This window comes from Euleptes europaea, chromosome 7 (assembly GCF_029931775.1).
Source record: "Euleptes europaea isolate rEulEur1 chromosome 7, rEulEur1.hap1, whole genome shotgun sequence".
Taxonomy (NCBI): Eukaryota; Metazoa; Chordata; class Lepidosauria; order Squamata; family Sphaerodactylidae; genus Euleptes; species Euleptes europaea.
The window spans coordinates 97534348-97557178 of NC_079318.1; the positions used below are offsets into that span (position 1 = coordinate 97534348).

Sequence of the window (22831 nt, forward strand, 5' to 3'; positions counted from 1 at the left end):
CTGTACAGTATAGGTGAATCTTTGCTTGTACCCACCTGGAGGTTGGCAACTCTCGTTTTGGGGCTGGCTCCTAGATCCCAAGAAAACCTGTCAAGGCCTGCCCGGCATCGCCAGTTAAAGGGGCCAGGCAAGTAGGTGTCGTGAAAGACCTGTGCCTGAGACCCTGGAGAGCCGCTGCCAGTCTGAGTAGACAATACTGACTTGGATGGACCAAGGGGCTGATTCAGTAGAAGGCAGCTTCCTGGGTTCATGTGCCCTAGCAAGCACATCAGCAATTGCCAGCCAAGCTTAACTCAGAAGCTCTCCGTGTTCCAAGGAGGAGCTTTCTGCCAAACCGCAGTTCCTTTGCAAAAACCTGAGCAGGCTGTTTCTTTTCGTTCTTCCTTTATTGGCAGGCATGTCATCGCACGACCGCATTCCCACCAGCTGCACCGTGCCTGGCCAGAAAAGAAGCTGAAGCTCACCCCCTGGAGGTTGCCACTCTGAAGTCTCCACGATGCAGCCCATGCTCAGGAGCGCCAGCCAGATGGCAGCAGAGCTGGCTCGCCTGGCAGCCCCCAGATGTGGTCCTCAAGCGCCAGCATGTCACAGGGCCTTGCTGGGTTCCACCCATACACCAGTCTCCACTGCCACAGCAAGTATTGGGGAGGGACATAGTCAAGAAATTGATAGAGGTGTACAAAATTATGCCTGGTATGGAGAGAGTGGACAAGGAGAAGCTTTTCTCCTTCTCTTAAGAACACCAGAACGCGGGGGGGATGTCATCTGGAGAGTGAGAGATTCAAAACTGATAAAAGGAAGTATTTCTTCACAAAACGCATAGTTATACGGTGGAACTTCCTGCCCCAGGATGAGGTGATGGCTACCAACTTGGAAGCCTTTAAGAGGGGAGTGGACATTTTCCTGGAGGGAGAGTGCTATCCTGGAGGAGAGAGCCAGCATGGTGTAGTGGTTGAGAGCGGTGGTTTGGAGTGGTGGATTCTGATCTGGAGAACCAGGTTTAATTCCCCACTCCTCCACATGAGCAGCGAAGGCTAATCTGGTGAACTGGATCTTTTTCCCCACTCCTACACACAAAGCCAGCTGGGTGACCTTGGACTAGTCACAGCTCTCTCAGCCCCACCAACCTCTCAGGGTGTCTGTTGTGGGGAGGGGAATGGGATTATAAGCCGGTTTGATTCTCCCTTAAGTGGTAGAGAAAGTCTGCATATAAAAACCAACTCTTCCTCTTCTATCCATGGCTACTAGTCTAAATAATTACTAGTCATGATGCATACCTATTCTCTCCAGGATCAGAGGAGCATGCCTGTTACATGAGGTGCTGTGGAACACAGGCAGGAGAATGCTGCTGTAGTCATCTTGTTTGTGGGCTTCCTGGAGGCACCTGCTTGGCCATCGTGTGAACAGACTGCTGGACTTGATGGACCTGGGTCTGATCCAGCATGGCTTTTTTTTAATGTTCTTATGACTGTGTTTTGCAACGGTCGTTTGTGAGGGAAGCAAGGGCTTTTTGATGGATTTGGGTGGTCAAAGAAACTCAGGCAAGGTTTACCTTGGCAACACGCTTGAACTTTAATTATAGAAAAGAAACAGTCCACAACATACATGAAGACTGTTAATCTGGTCCCCTCTTGCTTGAGGGGACTAAATTAACAGCCGTCTCTTACGGCCCTTTTAATCGCGGGGGGGGGGGGGCTTCCTACAGCAGTGGCCACTCCTCTGCCCCAGTTCCACAGCACCTCCTGGTCTCTAGCGATGCCTCCTTTGCTACTACGAAGCTAAACTTGCTATCACTTCCTCTTCTATACTTTTCATCCTGCCTCCCGGCTTTAGTTAACGCCTAAAGGAATCATGCTGAATGGTACCAGCTTGTGTCTAATGCTTCCACATCTGAGATTCCTTCATTAGGAAGGCTGAATAAGAGGAAGCAATCCCACGGCCACTTATGGGCATGATGAAACCAGTTGCCAGTAAATCAAATCACATTTATTTAATACAGTCCAAGACCAATAAAAATAGAATCAATACAATAATTTATACTTCAAGAATATCAATTAACTCATGAGGGGGAACATTTAAAATTGTAGAATCACAGAATTATACAATATAAAACTTATAGCTAAAAAGCCTATATATGGCTTACCCAAGTTTCCTAATCTTGTATGCTAAAAGTTGTTGCTATAAAGCCTATATATGGCTTACCCAAGTTTTCCTAATCTTATAGGCTATCCAACAAAATTTGGCAGCCTTAAAAGTGATCTCTTGGTTCTTATCTGCTAGCATTAATGAGAGGAGAGTCCTATTTTTACCGGGATGGCGGGAAATTATGGGGGTAATCAGAGTTGCCAGTATGCTTGAAGCCAGAATATGGTCGCCTGGCCAGACCATTCCCTACTCCTCCGAGGGGGGTTATTCTTCCCTGATGTATTTGTTTTTAAAGTAACCTAAGTGGTATTGAAGAAGAAGGAGAGTTGGTTTTTATATGCCAACTTTTTCTACCGCTTAAGGGAGAATCAAACCGGCTTACAATCGCCTTCCCTTCCCCTCCCCACAACAGACACCCTACGAGGTAGGTGGAGCTGAGAGAGCTGTAAGAGAACTGTGATTAGCCCAAGGTCCCCCAGCTGGCTTCATATGTAGGAGTGGGAAAACCAACCCGGTTCTCCAGATTAGAGTCCACCAATCTTTAACTGCTGCTCTTAACCACTACACCACGCTGACTTTCTATCGCGAAGTCTTTTCTTTTATCTGTCTGTTGTGGATGTGTTGCCATCTGGTTTAATTTAGATTCTGGCACTGAACAGTTATAATAAGGTCATAATATAATGACCTCGGGCTAGTCACAGTTCTCTCTGAACTCTCTCATCCCTACCTGCCTCACAAGGTGTCTGTTGTGGGGAGAGGAAGGGAAGGAGATTTCAAGCCGATTTGATTCTCCATAAAAGGTTGGGAAAATCGGCATATTAAAAACCAACTCTTCTTCTTCTCTCGTGTGCTTTCTCCTTCACCCCCCATTTTTATTTTCAGGCTCGCTTCTGTCAGTCCCAGCGGGCGAAGGATTACGCCCTCCCCAACGCCAGCTGGAGCCAGGAGATGGTGACTCAGTTCAACAAGTACATGGAGATGTCCAAAGACGGGACGTGGAAAAGACTGCCCTCGTACAGGAACATTCTGGAACATTTGCCAGGCAAGGATTGTTTGATTTCCGCACACGCCCTTTTCCAATCCGGTTAAAAGCTGCGCTTATTTTTGTATTTTTTTTTTATTGTGTCCTGCTTTTCTCCATGACCAGGGACTCAAAGTGACTTTTGACGTCATTCCCCCCCTCCTCCCCCTAATACTCACAACAACAACCCTGTGAGGTAGGCTAGGCTGAAAGGCTATTAGAGGCCCACGGTCGCCTGGCAGGCCAGCGTGGTGTAGTGGTTAAGAGCGGCGGACTCTAATCTGGAGAACTTGGTTCGATTTCCCTCTCCTCCACGTGAGCAGTGGACTCTCATCTGGAGAACTGGGTTCGATTCCCTGCTCCTTCACATGAGTGGCGGACTGTAATCTGGTGAACCAGGTTTGATTCCCCGCTCTTCGACATGAAGCCAGCTGGGTGACCTTGGGCCAGTCACAGTTCTCTCTGAGCTCTCTCAGCCCCACCTACCTCACAGGGTGTCTGTTGTGGGGAGAGGAAGGGAAGGTGATTGTAAGCTGCTTTGAGACTCTTTAAAAGGTAGAGAAATCAGGGTATAAAAACCAACTCTTCTTCTTCTATGGTGGAGTGGGGGATTCGGAGTCCCAGGTCCTAATCCTGTACCTGAACCTATACACCTCACCAGCCTTCTGTCTCATTCAGAATAAAATAGCAGGGTAAATTTTTAATTAAGCTGGACACCATTTCCTCTTGTGGAAGATGGGGTGGTGATTTCCTGGCTCCGCCAATAATATTTAACAGATTTTGTTTTTAATAAAAATGTCAAATGTGTGAGGTACTGAAGTACTTTTTTGCTGCTGCTGTTCTAATGTACGTAAGCTTCAAACATTTGTAAGCGCTGTTATTTCAGTAGGCAATGGCTCAGCTGTAGGGCATCTGCTTGGCATGCAGAAGATCCCAAGTTCAATCTCCAGCATTGCCAGTTAAAGGGACCAGTAGGTGATGTGAAAGACCTCCTCCTGAGACCCTAGAGAGCTGCTGCTGGTCTGAGTGGACCATACTGATCTTGATGGACCGAGGGTCTGGTTCAGTATAAGGCAGCTTCATGGGTTCAAATAACCTGCCCTAGCCTGAAATAACAATCAGTAATATCACATGCTAGAGCAAAGGCGAAAATTCTGGTAGAATAGTTTCAGCAGTTGAAATTTGTATTGAGCTTTCACCTCTCTGTCTATCTTGCTTGTCTTCCAAGGAGCTAGGAATGGCAGGCATGCACAGTTGGTTCCTCCTCAAGCTTATCCTCTCGACGCCCGTGTAAGATCGGTAGACTGACAGAGAATGACTGGCCCACAGTCTTCCATGAGCATCATGTCGGAATGGGCTTTTGAACCTTTGTATTGCGGAACTTAGGTCAACTCTCTGGCCACTAAACCACACTATTATCACTTTTTACTGCCCCCACAGAAAGGATGAGGCCAGAACACAAGAAGATGATGAACAGAGATACCAGGATATTCCTCCGAAACGTGGATGAGGAAGGCAAGGGATTTGAGTACGTGATGTTCCTGAATCCCAAAGAGAAAAGGATGGTTTGTTTGTTCCAGCCGGGTTCCTACCTGGAAGGACCCCCAGGGTAAGGCTTGAAAAATCCTGAAATTCTTTATTTGTGAGGGCTGAGGTGGTGGTCTAGGTCTTTTTTTATATATATTTTATTGGTTTTATTCAGGATCCAAAAGGGGGAAAGGGTGGGTAAATTTGACAAATCTTATTGAGTTAACGCCTTGGACAGGTCTTCTACTTTCTTATCTCTGTTTTACTTCTATCTTATACATTTTAATCACAATCTTATCTATCAAGTTTCTATTTTAATCTTATGTCTAACTTTTACTTCATTTGTCTATAATAGTTCATAGAAATCAAACTAACAAAAAAACCTTCTCATTATGTCTATTCTTACTAATATCTAAAATCTTATCTACATATCCTTTATTTCTTGCTTGAATTCACTGTGTATCTTTCATAAAATAATTGCCATCTCTGTTCGTGTTCTTCTGGCGGTTTCTTCTTCATCCAGTTTGAAAGTCTAGCCATGTCTGCGTATTCGTACATTTTTGTAATCCATTCGTTTAGTAATGGTATTTTTTTGTCCTTCCAGTATCTAGCATAAAGTGTTCTGGCTGCTGTCATTGCATATAGAAAGAATTCTTTGTCTAAGGATCTTAGTTGTGGAGGAGTCATTCCCAACAAAAAATATTTGGCCTGTAAATCAAAGTTCCATTGTAGAATAGCTTGTAGTTCTCTGTATATTTCTCTCCAATATTTCTGTGCCTTTCTACAGTTCCACCATTGATGAAAATAGGTGCCATCAGTCTCTGAACATTTCCAGCAGTTAACTTGGTTAGATTTGTACATTTTTTTGTAGATCTTTTGGGGCAAAATGCCACCTATAAAACATCTTATACCAGTTTTCTCTAACTGTTGGGAACTTGAAAATTTAATATCTTGCTGCCACATTTTTTCCCATGTTTGCAAAGGTATCATTTCTCCAAAATTCTGCATCCATTTCACCATACATACTTTTACTTGCTCTGAAGCTGTTTCAGTTGCCAATAATATTTTGTAGATTTTTGATAATAAATGATCTTGTGATTTTTTTATTGTTAGTTCAAATTCAGTCTGTTTTCTCGGTTTCTCTTTCAAAAGATATTCAGTTCTTAGTGCATGTGCTATTTGCATATATGGAAACCAAGATATTCTGATCTAAGTCTTATTATTGATCGACCATCCCTCAGCGATGACTTCACAATTGGGTGTACATGTAAATGAGCCTCCGCTCATCATGGGAGCCAGCATGGTGTGGTGGTTTGGAGCAGTGGACTCTGATCTGGAGAACTGGGCTTGATTCCCCACTCCTACACATGAAGCCAGCTGGGTGACCTTGGGCTAGTCACACTCTCTCCGCCCAGGGTGACTGTTGTGGGGAAGGAAAGGTGATTGTAAGCCGGTTTGAGTCTCCCTTAAGTGGTATAGAAAGTCAGCATATGAAAACCAACTCTTCTTCTTAGTACACACAGAATCAGATAGTTGCAAGGGACACTAGGGTCACCTAGTCCAACCCCAGCTGTGAATTGCCTGCAGCGTGCAGGAAGCCAAGCCTTATTCTGTTCTAAAAACCTCCAGACTAACAAAGACAACATTCAACAATAGCCATGCAGATTAGTTTTGGATTACACACATTAACCGATCACTTCAGGATACAATGGTTCCATATTAACATACCATACCCTCATTAGCACATTATCTTGATACTTACAGGACAATGATTAGCACATTACTTTTGCAGGACAATACTCAGCTCAAACCCAACCCCTTTCTGACTATATATTACTCTTCCTACACCCTTGACACTGAGAGACACTGTCCTTCAGTGTTACTACTCTGAAGATGCCTGCCACAGTTGTTGGCGAAACGTCAGGAAAGAAAATTCCAAGACCACGGTTACACAGCCCGGATAACCTACAAGAACCAATGAACTCTGACCGTGAAAGCCTTCGACAATATTTTACACATTTTACCAACTTGTCAAAAATAATATTATGTGGACCCTTATCCAAAGCCTTACTGAATTCAAGATTCACTATGTCCACAGCATTCCCCTGATCCAGCAATATAGTAACTTTCTCAAAAAAAGGGAGATGAGGTTAGTCTGAAATGACTTGTTCTTGAGAAACCCATGCTGGCTCTTAATAATCACAGCCATCCTTTCTAAATGCTCAAGGACTGACTGTTTGATGATTTGTTCAAAAACCTTTCCCGGTATAGAAGTCAAGCTGACAGGTCGGTAGTTACCCGGATCCTCCTTTTTCCCCTTCTTGAAGGTGGGGACAACATTTGTCCACCTCCAATCTTCTGGCACCTGTTATCCAAGAATTGTCAAAAATAATGAACAGGGGCTCTGAAATTCCATCTGTGAGTTCTTTTAATATCCTTGGATGCAATTCATTTGTCCCTGAGGATTTGGTTTCATTTCAGCCCACCAAAGGAATCTCCATTTCCATTAATCCAATCTTCTGACTTCCACCCAGGATCTGGTTTCGCATTCACCGTAATACAGAACAACCATCTGAAGTTAGCAAGGGATGTCTGGCCAGTATCTAGACAGGAGGCTGGCTAGAAATGCCCCATTTAGACCATCTTGAATTTCAAGATGGAAGGAAGGCAGCTTTCATTTCATAGAATCATAGAGTTGGAAGACTACCAGGGCCATCTAGTCCAACCCCCTGCACAAGGCAGGAAATTCACAACTACCTCCCCCCCCACACCCCCAGTGAACCCCACTCCATGCCCAGAAGATGGCCAAGATGCCCTCCCTCTCACAATCTGCCGAAGCTCACAAAATCAGCCTTACTGACAGATGTCCATCTAACCTCTTCTTAAAAACCTCCAGGGAAGGAGAACTCACCACCTCCTGAGGAAGCCTGTTCCACTTGGGAACCGCTGTAACTGTTAGAAAGTTCTTCCTGATGTCTAGACGGAAACTCTTTTGATTCAATTTCAACCCGTTGGTTCTGGTCTGATCTTCTGGGGCAGCAGAAAACAAAGCACCATCCTCTATATGACAGCCCTACAATTACTTGAAGATGGTTACCATATCACCTCTCAGTCTTATCCTCTTCAGCTTGGCCATCCACTTTTTTTTGCCTTTTAGGTTTACACACGGGGGCTCCATCGCAACCATTCTGGACTGCACCCTCGGGGGCTCCGGCACCTTCTTTGCGGGCAAAGTGATGACTGCGAACCTGAACGTAAACTACAAAAAGTAAGTGCATTCTTGGTCTGCGTCTTGTGCCCCAGCGAGACAAGAACTGGGGTAAGACCTAGCGAAGGGGTGGGGGGAGCTGCTTCAGTTGACTTTCCTCATTTCCCCTCCCAACTTTCTGAATCGCAGACGCCTCCCCTGTCCACTTGTGGTCACTCTGGAAAAAGAGGTTGCCAATGAGAAGGACTGCATTTTGTAGCGTAGCTCCAACAGAGCGACGTACAGCGTCTTCTAAAAGTGAAGCAGCAAACCCGGAATACCGCCCATCTTTCCTTCCCTTTCAGAGGGTGTGTGTCTGTGTGTGTGTAACGAGCCGTCAAGTCACATCCAACTTTTGGCGACCCCTTAGAGCTTTCAAGGCAAGAGACGTTCAGAGGTGGTTAACGGCTGCCTTCCTCAGCGTAGCCACCATACACTTCCTTGGTGGTCTCCCATCCAAATACTGACCAGGGCCAACCATGCTTACTGTATTTTTCGCTCCATAGGACGCATCTTTCCATAAGACACACCTAGTTTTTAGAGGAGGAAAACAAGAAAAAAACTTGTTTTCCTCCTCTAAAAACTTGTCTTATGGAGCGAAAGCCAGCTGGGCGCGTGCGCGTCAAGCCGGCGCAAGCCGGCGTTCCCCGCCCCGACGGCCAGCTGGGAGGCGGGCGGGGGTGCACAGAGCGAGCCGGCGCACGCGCCCAGCTGGCTCTGTGCAGCCCCGCCCGCCTCCCAGCTGGCCATCGGGGCGGGGAACACCGGCTCGCGCCGTCCGGACGCTCACACTCCCAGCCGGCTCTGCGCTTCGCCGCCTCCCAGCTGGCGGTGCACACAGAGCCGACTGGGCGCGTGCGTGTCAGGACGGCGTGAGCCAGCGTTCCCCGCCCCAACGGCCAGCTGAAAGGCAGGCGGGGCGCATAGAGCCGGCTGGGCGCGTGCGCGTCCCGACGGCACGAGCCAGCGTTTCCCACCCTGACAGCCGGCTGGGCGAGTGCGCCGGCTCGCTCTGTGCGGCCCCACCCGCCTCCCAGCTGGCCGTCGGGGCAGGGAATGCCAGCTTGTGCCATCCCAACACGCACGCGCCCAGCCGGCATTCGCTCCATAAGACACACGGACATTTCCCCTCACTTTTGAGGAGGAAAAAAGTGCGTCTTATGGAGCGAAAAATATGTTATCTTCCAAGATATGACAAGATCAGGCTATCCTGGGCCATCCAGGTCAAGGCAAGAGACATTCGGAGGTGGTTTGCCATTGCCTGCCTTTGTGTAGTAAACCTGGACTTCCTTGGTGGTCTCCCATCCAAGTACTAACCAATACCAACCCTGCTTAGCTTCTGAGATCTGAGGAAATCAGGCTAGCCTGGGCCATCCTGGTCAAGGCAAGAGACGTTCAGAGTCGGTTTGCCATTGCCTGCCTCTGTTCAGCAACTCTGGACTTCCTTAGTGGTCTCTCATTCCAGTACTACCTGGGGCCAACCCTGCTTGCCATTGCCTGCCTCTGCAAAGCTACCCTGGAATTCCTGGGTGGTCTCTCATTCCAGTACTACCTGGGGCCAACCCTGCTTGCCATTGCCTGCCTCTGCAAAGCTACCCTGGAATTCCTGGGTGGCCTCCCATCCAAATATTGACCAGGGCCAATGCTGCTTTTACCTTCCAGGATCTAATGAGATTGGGCTAGCCTGGCCTATCCGATCAGGGCTGATGTTCCTGGCTAAACCCAAACTCCGATCCTGAACATTGTTCTCCTCCACCACCATTGGGACTTGTTGACTCTTCCTGTGCTGGCCACCACGTGGTTTGCCCGCCTATACCTACTTCTTTACATTTCCTAATCTCTCTAGATCCTTCTTTCTGGCTAGATTAAACGCTAACCCTTCTATGGTGATGTAAGGCAGAATTTTGAATTTACCATACTCAGAAAGGACTTGTCCGTGCTCTTCCGGCTCCATCGATTCATTAGCTCATGTGCTCTTGGAATGCCGTTTCTATTAGGACCATAGAGCACGATATGTCTCTCCTCTTTTAATACATAAATCCATTGCCTTCATGTCTGATATAATGCCTCTTTTATTAAGTGATAGGGGCCCAAGACTACATGGGCAGTGGCAACATTTATCTCAGTCCTTATATCCCCCAAACATTAGATTCAAAACTATGCTGCTCAAGATCAATGGATCAAGGAGCTTCTAAGGGATAATGGAAAGGTTGCTGTGCCGGCCGGGGTCAGAGGGTGAGTCCCACCTTACAGGCAGGAATCCAGATTGCACTGACGAATGGATGTCTTTCCCTTGCAGCCCCGTCCCCCTGGGCTCAGTGGTGCTGGTGGAGAGCAAAATAGACAGGGTGGAGGGGAAGAAGGTGTTCATATCTGGTCAGGTACGGAGCATCGACGGAGAGACTCTATATGCAGAAGCCACAGGTAAGCTCTTGACGGTTTTTCAAGGTTAGATGGGTACCCATATCTAGTAGAAATGTGCATGCAGATCCTCAGTATGAATGCAGAACCTATGTAAATAGAATCATAGAGTTGGAAGGGACCACTAGGATCATCTAGTCCAACCCCCTGCACAGTGCAGGAAATTCACAACTACCTCCCTCCCATACCCCCTACTCCATGCCCAGAAGATGGCCAAGATGCCCTCCCTTTCACAATCTGCCTAAGGTCATAGAATCAGCATTGCTGACAGATGGTCATCTAGCCTCTGCTTCAAAACCTCCAGGGAAGGAGCACTTACCATCTCCCAAGGAAGCATGTTCTACTGAGGAACTGCTCTAACTGTTAAGAAATCCTTCCTAATGTCTAAACGGAAACTCTTGATTTAATTTCAACCCGTTGGTTCTGGTCCGACCTTCTGGGGCAACAGAAAACAACTCAGCACCCTCCTCTATACGACAGCCCTTCAAGTACTTGAAGATGGTTGTCATGTCCCCTCTCAGTCTTCTCCTCTTCAGGCTAAACATACCCATCTCTTTCAACCTTTCCTCATAGGACTAGGTCTCCAGACCCCTCACCATGTTTGTTGCCCTCCTCTGGACATGTTCCAGCCTGTCTACAGCCTTCTTACATTACGGTGCCCAAAACTGAACACAATACTCTAGGTGTATTTGCCAGATAATTTGCCAGATAATTGATTGCAGGGTGGAAGGGGACAGTAGTGAGGCAGAGACGAAGACGTTAGCAGGTCGCTTGCTGACCCTTTGAAGGGAGCACATATGGGGGTCAGTGCATACACTGTCCACTAGGGGGCAGCAAAGATGGGTTCAGTGCAAAGCAGTGTTAATTCAGGATCAGACCCAAATTTATTTTATTCCCTTGCTTCACTTGTACCCCACTTTTCTCCATTTATCCATACGGGGACTCAAATTGGCTTTTCAGGATTTTCTTCTCCAGTTTTTCCTCACAACATCCCTGCGAACCGGTCAGGCTGAGAGTGGACGACTGGCCCAAAGTCACCCGGCATGTTTCCGAGGCAGAGTAGGGATTCGAGCCTCCCAATCCTAGTCTGACCCAGGGGTTTCAAACATAAGGCCTGTGGACCAGATCCGGCCCCTTGAGAGCTCTTATCAGGCCCAGAAGCCAGCCAAGGCAGCCACCACCCCCAGTCTCGATCTGGGCTGGCAAGGCATGGCACGGTCCAACCAAGTGACACTTATGTAATATCCGGCCCTCATAACAAGTGAGTTCGATACCCCTTCTCTAACCACTACACCATGCTGGCTCTCTATCAATCATTGAGGACAAGATAATAATCATAGTAAGCCAAGTAGGATATAATAAGGAGAACTAGTGGAAGGGGCCACTGAGGGGTCAGAACCGGTATAGTGGGAACACATTCAGCACCCCCACCCATTTGTTTATAGCAGGGGTGGGGAACCTTTTTCCTGCCAAGGGCCATTTGCATATTTATAACATCATTTGGGGGCCATACCAGGTGTAGATCTCCCGGCGGGGGGGGGGGGGAGATCTAGGGTTGGCAGGTCTCCAGCCACCACCTGGAGGTTGGCAACCCTAGTAGAGGGAGGAAGGAAGGAACTGGGAAAGGAAAGAGAATGAAGGACCTGGGGAAGGAAGGAAGGAAGAGTGGGGGGAGGGACAGAGAGAAAGAAAGAGGAAGGAAGGAACTGGGAAAGGAAAGAGAAGGAAGGAACTGGGGAAGAAAGAATGAAAGGGAGGGAGGAAGGAAGAGTGGGGGAGGGAAAGAAGAGTGGGGAAGGAACTGGGAAAGGAAAGAAGGAGCTGGGGAAGAAAGGATGGAAGGAAGGAAGAGTGGGGGGAGGGACAGAGAGGAAGGAAGGAAGGAACTGGGAAAGTAAAGAGAAGGAAGGAACTGGGGAAGAAAGGATGAAAGGAAGGAAGGAAGAGTGGGGGGAGGGACAGAGGAAAAGAAAGAGGAAGGAAGGAACTGGGGAAGAAAGGGAGGAAGGAAGGAAGAGTGGGGGGAGGGACTGAGAGAAAGAAAGAGGAAGGAAGGAACTGGGAAAGGAAAGAGAAGGAAGGAACTGGGGAAGAAAGGATGGAAGGAAGGAAGAGTGGGGGAGGGACAGAGGAAAAGAAAGAGGAAGGAAGGAACTGGGGAAGAAAGGAAGGAAGAGTGGGGGGAGGGACTGAGAGAAAGAAAGAGGAAGGAAGGAACTGGGGAAGGAAAGAGAAGGAAGGAACTGGGGAAGAAAGGATGAAAGGGAAGAAGGATGGAAGGAAGAGTGGGGAGGGACAGAGAAAGGAAGGAAGGAAGGAACTGGGGAAGAAAGGATGGAAGGAAGAGTGAGGGAGGGACAGAAAGAATGAGGAAGGAAGGAACTGGGAAAGAAGGATGAAAGGGAGGAAGGAAGAGTGGGGGGAGGGACAGAGAGAAAGAAAGAAGGAAGGAACTGGGGAAGAAAGGATGAAAGGGAGGAAGGAAGAAAGAAGAGGGGGAGAAAGGACGGAGGGAGACGGCAGGCCCTTCTCTGGCGGACGCGCGCGAGCGCCCTAAGAAGAAGGAGGCAGCGGGCGAAAACAGCCGGGGAGAGGCGCCTGATGAGGAGGATGGCAGCGGCGGCCTGGAGCTGGTCTTTTGGGAGCCGCCTGAGGGGGACGAGGAGGAGGAAGGCGGCGAGGAGCTGCTGGAGCCTGGAGGAGGAGGCCCAGCCTTGTTGCTGCTGGCCTCCCTGCCGCCTGTCAGCTGTTGGGGGGCGAGAGGGAGAGAGGGAGGGGGGAAAGAGGAAAAAGCCAGGCCCGTGCATGCGAGGCAGGAAGCCTTCAGCCCTGCTGACGCGCTCGCACACATGCGGGGGCGGGAGGATAGAAAGATGCTGTGTTGGCGCTCTTCCCTGCTGGATTTTTTTAAAATCCAGCTCTAGGTCCCACCCTTTATTTGTTCCATTACCAGCTTAATATTGGGAGGGGGGAATTTACAAGTAAGAGTTGTTCAATAGTGGAATCGGCTACCTCGGGAGGTGGTGAGCTCCCCCTCACTGGCAGTCTTTAAGCGGAGTCTGGACAAGCATTCATCAGGGATGCTCTAGGCTGATCCTGCATTAAGCAGGGGGTTGGACTAGATGGCCTGTATGGCCCCTTCCAACTCTATGATTCTATTATTCTGTTCTTTGTAGGTAGGGAGCTTCGGACATGGGCCAATACAGGGAAGGCCCTGTTCTTAACGGTCACCCACCTTTCCACGAAAGGAGCCGGTATGCGGTACAGGTCCTCCTATGAAGATCTTGACTATTGGGGCAGGTTTACATGGGAGCAGATGTACCTTCAAGCACCCTGGTCCCAAACCTTTTTGGATTTTAAAGCAACGAGCAGCATTTTGAATTTGTCTGGAAAGGAGTTAGAAACCAAAGAACTTCTTTCAAAACTGATGAAATGCGTTCTGAATATCCATCTCTAATCAGCAAACTTGTTTAATGCGTTCTCACCCATTTATAGTTTTCAAGACCCCAGTGTCTCTTGACTGAATCATGTGTGTGTGTGTCGAAAACATCCTATCGTTAACAGCCTTGCTCAGGTCTTGCAAATTGAGGGCCGTGGCTTCCTTTAGAGCACTGGTTCCCAACCGGGGGTCCACGGACCCCCAGGGGTCCGCAAGAACTAAATTAAGGTTATAAACCCATAATAAATTAATCTTTTCAATTAAAAGTTCTCTATTATAAAAAAACATATTCAAATATTATTCTAAGTTTAATGTTTAACTAACAGTTATGATTAAAGTTTATTTTCAAATTCTCGGAATTTTTATTTTGAACCTTGGGGTCCCTGCACCGAACAAAAAAGTCCTAGTGGTCCCTGGTCAAAAAAAGGTTGGGAACCACTGCTTTAGAGAGTCAATCCATCTCATGTTGGGTCTTCCTCTTTTCCTGCTGCCTTCAACTTTTCCTAGCCTTGAACACACATGAACACATGAAGCTGCCTTCTACTGAATCAGATCCCTGGTCCATCAAAGTCAGTATTGTCTACTCAGACTGGCAGCGCCTCTCCAGGGCCTCAGGCTGCGGTCTTTAACATCACCTACATGTCTGCTCCTTTTAACTGGAGATGCCAGGGATTGAACCTGGGGCCTTCTGCATGTCATGCAGATGCTCTACCACTGAACAAAAGCCCCTCCCCATTATTGTCTTTTCTAACGAGTCTTGTCTTGTGACCAAGGTACGGCAGCCTCAGTTCAGTCATTTTAGCTTCTAGGGAAAGTTCAGGCTTGATTTGATCTAAAACCCACTGATTTGTTTTTTTTTTTGGTGGTCTGTGGTATCCGTAACACTCCTCCAACACCACATTTCAAAGGAATTAACTTTCTTCCCGTCAGCTTTCTTTATTGTCAGTTTTTCACACCCATGCATAGTAATGGGGACTACTATAGTATGAATTTGAATCACTTACTTTTTCTTCCTCCCCCCCCTCCCCCCCGATTACAGGACTCTTTATCCAGATTGTTTCTCAGAAGATTTCCCAGCAACCAGAAAGCTCCAAGTAACCCACCCAAGAACACCGGAGGTACCCAGATCTTTGTGGGAACAGAGCTGATCACATACTCCATCAGCATCTCTCCCCACATAAGTCTTTCCTGATCTGACCTGGCGCGCCGTGGCAAAGAAGACATCTTGGATCCCGACTGCCCATGGTCTTTTGCTGGCCAGCCTCCCGTTCACACTGGCTGGGAACTGTTTTCTGTTGCACAAAGTGAGCGGTCCTGGAACTCATGCTAGTTTTTGCATGTGATGTACGTCCAGGCGGGTGCACTCTGGCTGTTTCTCAAGATGGCTGCGGGGCATCTCTCTGATCCCCTAGCTTCTGACTAACATCTGGCAAAGAAGCCATCTTAGATCCCGACTGCCCGTGCCTCGTTTGCTGGCCGGCCTCCCGTTCACACTGGTTGGAAGCTGTTTTCTGTTACACAAAGTTAGTGGTCCTGGAACTCAAGTGCTAATTTTTGCATGTGATGTACGTCCAGACGGGTGCACTTAATCTGTTTCCCAAGATGGCTGTGGGGCATTTCTCTGATCCCCTAGCGTCTGCCTCCGTATGACTGCCAACACGTTCATCTGCTTCTCTCCCAGGAAGAGATACTATTTTTCAACCTTCTGGAAGAGGACTCATATCCGGGAAGACGGCTCCTGGAAGTTTGGGTTCCTTAAGCATATAAAGACTTCAGCCATTTTGCTTACATCAGGGCAAGTAGAATTCCCCTGTTACAAGAAGGTTGAGAAGTCAGGGGAGAAAAACCTGCCATTTGGGGAATGAACCTTCACCCTCCAACACAAAATGTGGTTTGGACCAAACAGTATTTTTGTTTGTTTGGTAACCTTTTCTCCTGATCCAGCCTGGATAAAAAGTTGACTTCAATGCTTAAAGGACAAATTTGCATAGGCCTACGGAGAAAATTCCTTTAAAAATACAGTAATACAAGTATTTCTGTGCGTAACTCAATTAGCTCGTTGAATTACTGCTATGTTGCGGGAGTGTTAAATCTTGAATTCCAGTAACCTGGGTAGAAATAATTATTTTATTTTATTTTTAATTTATATACGCTATTTATAGTCCATCTGTCTCACGGAGATCTTTTGCACATTCTCATTTTCCTCACTTCTAAGTTCCTGTTTCTTCGGAGGGGGGGGTTCAGTCTCAAATTTCTTTTGTGCCCTCTAGTGGTCAATTTGATATAACATCAGATTGAGTCCAGGATATCTCCCGGCAGCTTTAAACTGCAGGTTTTTACGCTGGATATAAACTTGTTGGATATCTAATCGAAAACTTGAGTAAGCAAAACACGTGCGGACCTGGAAAAAAAACAACCATGAAGAAGTAGGAACTTAGAAACAAGGAAAATAATAATGTGGCAAAGCCCTGAGACTGAAGTGTATGGGATGTCCAGAAAACAAAGGATTAAGGTTTGGAGTGTGGAAATCTAAGAGTGGAGGTGAAACAAAACATAAGCATTAAATGATGCATAAATTACATAGCAGTTTGTGATAGCCAGCACCTTGAATTGAACCTAGTAACTGATGGGCAGCCAGTGGAGTGATTGCAGAAGGGGAGTGATATGTATGCTCCACCTAGCTCCTGATAATCTAAACTGTGGGGTTCTGCCCCAGTTGGAGTCTCTGAGTCGACTTCAAAGGGGAGATCTATGTCAAATCATTACAGCTCCCACGCAAAAGGCAGCTGGTCTCCGCCAGCAACCCTTTGAGTCCGATCAGCGAGGATTGATTTCTGAAAATAAGTTCAGGTCACCGGATGGAACTGCAAATGCACGTGGGGGCGCTTGTGTGTGCTGAGACATCATGTGCACAATCTGCAGGGGCTGCGTGTGAAGCCGCCTGCACTTGCAAACAAGCCGTTTATTGTCCTGCCTGATCAGCAGCCAAGTCAGGGACAAATCCCTCCTGTGGAGATAATTTTTGAGCGAGGAGGCCAGGAGATTCTCCTTTTTGGGAGGGTTAGCCGAGCTTCCTCTTTTATTCCCCGTTTCTCTCCCCTGTCCCGGCTCAGACAACAAACCCTGTTGTGAAAAGCAGCTTTCAATCCTTAGTGTCCGAGAAGAGTATTAAAACTACCTAGTGAGTATTTGGTGCATGATTTCCCACAAGTGTCCTTAACCTCTGATGTCTTCATAAAGGTTAGTTTACAAGATGTTGTCTCATAGGAAATCACACCACTAGGTGAGATGGATGCTTTAAATTTTCTGTGTTTACATGCTTCCAGAAATGCCCTCTTCTCCTGTCTTAAACCAGGGGAGTAAAACCATTGGGGGCTAGAAGTAATTTTCAGTGGAGGAAATTGCATGATTTAAAAATTTTCCTTGGCAACCTTGGGAAGTGAAGGATAAGTAAAGACCAGAGGGTGAGAAAAGCTTTCTTCTTCCATGGGCGAGAACTTACCAATGTGGTATTATCGGATCTGCAGGCTGGATGGGATTAACTCTGCATCGGACTAGGGTGTGTCTTAATGTTCTCATATTCGCCTCCCTGATTGGGTGGAAGGGCGGCATAAAAATGTTTTAAATAATTTTTTTTTATTGTATTCAATTTGTACTCTGCCCTTTCCTAGCTATGCCACGCTCAGGGCGGCTTCCAACAACACATATCACAATTCAAAAATATATAATATATAAATTTAAAACATACCGTTTAAAACCACAAATTCCTTATTTAACTTCAACAGATGGCATGCAGATTTCGTGCCTCCTATATAGCAAGAATCTCAGTAGTGACTTGGTTTGCAGGGAGGATGAACAATATGTTCATGAGAACAAGAGAGAGATCTTGGTCGGCCTCACCTTCCTGCTGTACGCTGAAGAACTTTTTTTACGATCCTTGAAAAGCTGAATAAATATTTATTTTGGGAAGGGTTTGAACTTGTACTGATGGTTCTTGCAGGGACAGACTCATGTATTGCTTATGTCGGGGGAGGGCTGCAGAAGACAACGAGGAATCCATATGTCACATGAACACATAAAACTGCTTATACTGAATCAGACCCTTGGTCCATCAAAGTTGGTATTGTCGAAGGCTTTCACGGTCAGAGTTCATTGGTTCTTGTGGGTTATCCGGGCTGTGTAACCGTGGTCTTGGTATTTTCTTTCCTGATGTTTCGCCAGCAGCTCTGGCAGGCATCTTCAGAGGAGTAACACTGAAGGACAGTGTCTCTCAGTGTCAAGTGTGTAGGAAGAGTAATATATAGTCAGAAAGGGGTTGGGTTGAGCTGAATCATTGTCCTGCAAAAAGTATCAAAGGTAATGTTCTAATCATTGTCTTTGTTAGTCTGGAGGTTTTCAGGACAGGAAGCCAAGCCTTATTCATTCTTAAACTCTCTTCTGTTAAAGTTGTGCTGATGTTTATGAATTTCAATGGCTTCTCTGTGCAATCTGACAAAATAGTTGGTAGAATTGTCCAGTCTTTCAGTGTCTTGGAATAAGACCCTGTGTCCTGTTTGTGTCAGCCCATGTTCAGCCACTGCTGATTTCTCAGGTTGGCCAAGTCTGCAGTATCTTTCATGTTCTTTTATCCTTGTTTGTATGCTGCGTTTTGTGGTCCCGATGTAAACTTGTAAACTTGTCCACAGCTGCAAGGTATACGATATACTCCTGCAGACTAACAAAGACTACAGTCAACAATAGCCATGCAGATTAGTTTTGGATTTCACACATTAACAGATCACTTCAGGATACAATGGTTCCATATTAACATACCACACCCTCATTAGCACATTATCTTGATACTTACAGGACAATGATTAGCACATTACCTTTGATAATTCCTCGGCTCACAGCCTGCCCTCCCAAGATGGAAACCGAGCGCAGCTCAAGGCTGTGGGCACGAGGGAGAGGCCGAACAATTCCACACGCCAGGTAGGGTTTTGCAAGAATTTAGTCATGAACACATGAAGCTGCCTTATACTGAATCAGACCCTTGGTCCATCAAAGTCGGTACTGTCTACTCAGACTGGCAGCGGCTATCCAGGGTCTCAGGCAGGGGTCTTTCACATCACACCTTCTTGCCCTCGTCCCTTTAACTGGAGATTCTGGGGATTGAACCGGGGACCTTCTGCATGCCAAGCAGATGCTCTACTACTGAGCCACAGCCCCTTACCTGTCGTAGTAGCTCCTGGGTTATTCTAATATACTGCCAGCAAATCGTTCCACAGCCAGATGAAAACATAATTTTGGGATAAAAAACAAACAGGGAAACAGGAGCTAACAGCAGCCGCCATTGCCTGCCGCCATATCTCCTGGTATTACAACTGATCCACAAGCGATAGAGATCAGTTTGTTCCAGTAGCAATGCTATCATGTTCAACCTCAGGATGATCACAGAGTGCAGTTTATATGTCCGCAATATCTGGAGAGCCTTGGCTTTTTAAATTTTTTGGCCTTGGAGTAGAGCGGATTTCAAAACAGACCGCAGTCCATGAATATGTTCTCTCTGAAGGCAAAGGTGTTTCTTCCCATTGAGCATCTAATTTGGCTGCTTCTACTTAGTTCTTGCATCGCAAAGAAGAATAACAGATTTCTTAAATGTTGGGGAGGGGCGATGGTGGTAGATAGGGTTGCCAGCCTCCAGGCGGTGTCTCGACATTTCCTGGTACGACAACTGATCTACAGGCAATAGAGATCAGTTTGTTGCAGTAGCAATTATATCATTTCTCTTCTTGGTCATCCTTAGTCTTGGACAGTTAGTTGCAACAATTAGAAGAAGGGTTGGTTTTTATATGCCAATTTCCTTTACCTTTTTTTAAGGAGAATCAAACTGGGTTATAATTGCCTTCCCTTCCCCTCCCTACAACAGACACCTTGTTAGGCAGGTGAGGCTGAGAGAGCTCTAGGAGAACTGTGACTAGCCCAAGGTTACCCAGAAGGCTTCATGTGGAGTAGGGAATCAAACCGCCACTTTTAACCACTACGCCAAGCTGACTCTTCACAGAACAAGGCCTGAGAAATTGTTTTGTAAGAGCTGTGATTGGCCTTCCTATTTTGGTATCTCAGATGATCTCAAAAGTGCTTGCTGATTGGCTGTTTGCACCTGTTTCACTCTCTTGTTAAGAGTAACCAATCAGATATTTAGAAATAGTCATATGATTGGGTTGCCACATGTGCTGCCCGACCTCCCCGCCCTGGTCTTGGCAACTACCTCAGAGACTCACTGTACTGTCTAAGCGTTAATAGCCTGCTGCTCTGGGCTAGTGCTCCACTGCATTACCAGGCTGCCCAGGACAAGAGACCGGGTCACCCCTGCAGAACCAGCCAAAGGGAAGCCATGATCCTGATTGTCTCCTGATCCAAAGGGAAGCCATAACGCCGAAGCGAGAGCATCATGTCGCCCTCTCCTGCAGTCCCCCCCCCCCCCGTATCCTGTGAGAAAAACATCCACCGCAATCGGCATTAACAACTAGGAAGAACTCCTCTGCCGCATCCCTGGAGTGTAGATATTCACATCTTCCTGAGGTATTGTCGAACATAAGAAGATCGAGTCAAGCCATCCCGGAGATATGCAAATCATTGGTGCCAGCTTAGTTTACAAATTGTCACTCTGCCCGATCCCTGCAGCCGAAGTCTTTGATCCCTATTGTTTTAGATAGGAGCCATATGGGGAATCTCAACCGCCCCCATCCCAGAGAAGGGTATATTTTGCCCTCCCCGACAAAGCAGTGAGGTTCTGCCCTACCTCTCCCTCCTTTTACCGTGTGTGTTGAGTTTTGTGGAGCTCCAAAACCCATCCTTTCCAGTGACTTGGCTGGCTCAAGGCTCCGATACATCCCTCTCCCATCCCCTGCTCTATTTTATTTTGTACCTATATGCCACGGATTTTTGACATCTCCACTTCTAGATCGGTAACATATTACCCAATCAACAACATCCTCTCCCTTGAGAAATGTCTCTAATCCTACCTCCTTTTTATTCTTAGTTTCTTGTATGTATGTATTTGCAACACTGAATGAATGAATATATAAACACTTTTAATCTGGAAATCCTTGGCAGAGAGTAAGATCTTCGATATTTAGATACTTCCAGGAATCCAAGGTAGTCTGCAGGGTGCTTATTTTATGTCTTTATTTTTTATGTCTATTTTTTGCTGACTCGCTTAATGCAAAGAATCTCTTTTTTGTTTAATAAAAGATTCTACAGGCATTCTTGTTTAAGTTGCTGGTTGCTCAGAAGAGAAAAACTGGACACACGTCCAAAAAGATTATTTTGTATTATCCAGCATTATAAAGGGAGTAACTCTCTCTCTCTGCCATGACTACACAGAGAACTTAGTGGCTGAGCAGCGTTTCAGAAGGCAAGCTCTTGAAGGATTGTTCAGTGCGGATGTCTCGAAGTAGACGGGATAATTCTCACGCTACAACCGTACAGAGTAAAGTTGAACTTGTAGGTCACCATGCTACATAAGGTTGGGAACTGCTGCATTAGTGTGTTCGAAGCAGGCAACAAAATAAAAGATGTGCAAACAAGTACTGTTAAATCCGCAGAAAATGGAGGACTGCTGTTGGATATGGGTGTCGAGGTACCCCAGTGGTAGGGTTGCCAGGTCCCTCTTTGCTATCGGCAGGAGATTTTTGGGGTGGAGCCTGAGGAGGGTGGGGTTTGGGAGGGGAAGGACTTAAATGCCATTGAGTCTAATTGCCAAGGTGGCCATTTTCTCCAGGGGAACTGCTCTCTGTCGGCTGGAGATCAGTTGTAGTAGCAGGCCGAATAATCCACTTTCAATCCACGTTCAATGCACTTGGCAGCTGGAGTTTCCTTTGTGAAATGGCAAAGACAACTTGCAAACGATCGTTAAAATGCATTGAAAGTAGACTGAGAGTGCATTGTTCGGCATGCGTGAAAGCGTTCTCTGTTCCCTACAAAGCCCCCTGTGACATTAATGGGTCACATGCCCATTCTTCATTGTCTGTTTCTTGCCCATCCGCCCTCAACAGAATCCTAGAATGCAGCACCAAGATTCTGGTGTTAGCTGACATCCCTTAGCAAGAGAGGTTCAAGAAATCCCAGGCGCCAGGATGCCACGGAGTTTAGTATTTTTGACCAATGCACACTCTGAGCTTGGCCGCCGCTGTTCCCGACAGCTCTTGTTCACTCCTGCTTGCTGGCCATCGTCAGAGGAGGCTGGGGGGCGGGAATGATCCCAGCTCTTCAATTTTGGCCAGGGTTGCAAACTATTAGGAAATTCCTGGAGATTTACATAAGAACATAAGCGTGCGCATTGGTCAAAAATGGTGAGAGGTCTGGAAACCAAGTCCTATGAGGAAAGGTTGAAGGAGCTGGGTATGTTCAGCCTGAAGAGGAGAAGACTGAGAGGGGACATAGTAGACATGTTCAAGGACTTGAAGGGCTGTCATATAGAGGAGGGTGCCATTTGGGGAATGAACCTGCCATTTGGGGAATGAACCTTCACCCTCCAACACAAAATGTGGTTTGGACCAAACAGTATTTTTGTTTGTTTGGTAACCTTTTCTCCTGATCCGGTTTCCTCCGGCCTGGATAAAAAGTTTACTTCAGTGCTTGAAGGACAAATTTGCATAGGCCTACGGAGAAAATTACTTTTAAAATACAAGTATTTCTGTGTGTAACTTAGGGTTGCCAGATCCCTCTTCCCCACCAGCGGGAGGTTTCTGGAGCTGACCCTGAGGAGGGTGGGGTTTGGGAAGGGGAGGGACTTCAATGCCATAGAGTCCAATGGCCAAAGCGGCCATTTTCTCCAGGTGAACTGATCTATCGGCTGGAGGTCAGTTGTAATCCCAGAAGATCTCCAGCTACCACCTGGAGGTTATATCCAAGAACAAACTCGTGCTGACCCAATAGGTTATGCAAAACAAACAAAAAAACCCAGCACCAATGGCCAAACAGCAAACTATCAAAATGAATTCTATTGCTACTATTTTACAATTATTACATACAATGCACAAATACA

At 46.8% G+C, this 22831-nt stretch overlaps 1 protein-coding gene across 1 annotated transcript; it reads left to right on the top strand.

Moving 5' to 3' along the window:
• The first annotated feature begins 496 nt into the window (after nucleotides 1-496).
• LOC130480909 (acyl-coenzyme A thioesterase THEM4-like) lies at nucleotides 497-14898 on the top strand. Its single transcript, XM_056853532.1, has 6 exons — nucleotides 497-634; nucleotides 3028-3187; nucleotides 4607-4775; nucleotides 7851-7961; nucleotides 10240-10364; nucleotides 14840-14898. Exons 1-6 carry the CDS (start codon nucleotides 497-499, stop codon nucleotides 14896-14898), a joined length of 762 nt encoding a protein of 253 aa, XP_056709510.1.
• Nucleotides 14899-22831: the final 7933 nt, after the last annotated feature.

Bases quoted from the DNA above. Each gene is read 5' to 3' on its own strand.
- LOC130480909 (XM_056853532.1), top strand. From the start codon at position 497: ATGCAGCCCATGCTCAGGAGCGCCAGCCAGATGGCAGCAGAGCTGGCT. The intron at 3,188-4,606 runs GCAAGGATTGTT...CTGCCCCCACAG, and splicing joins CATTCTGGAACATTTGCCAG to AAAGGATGAGGCCAGAACAC. The intron at 4,776-7,850 runs GTAAGGCTTGAA...TTTGCCTTTTAG, and splicing joins TACCTGGAAGGACCCCCAGG to GTTTACACACGGGGGCTCCA.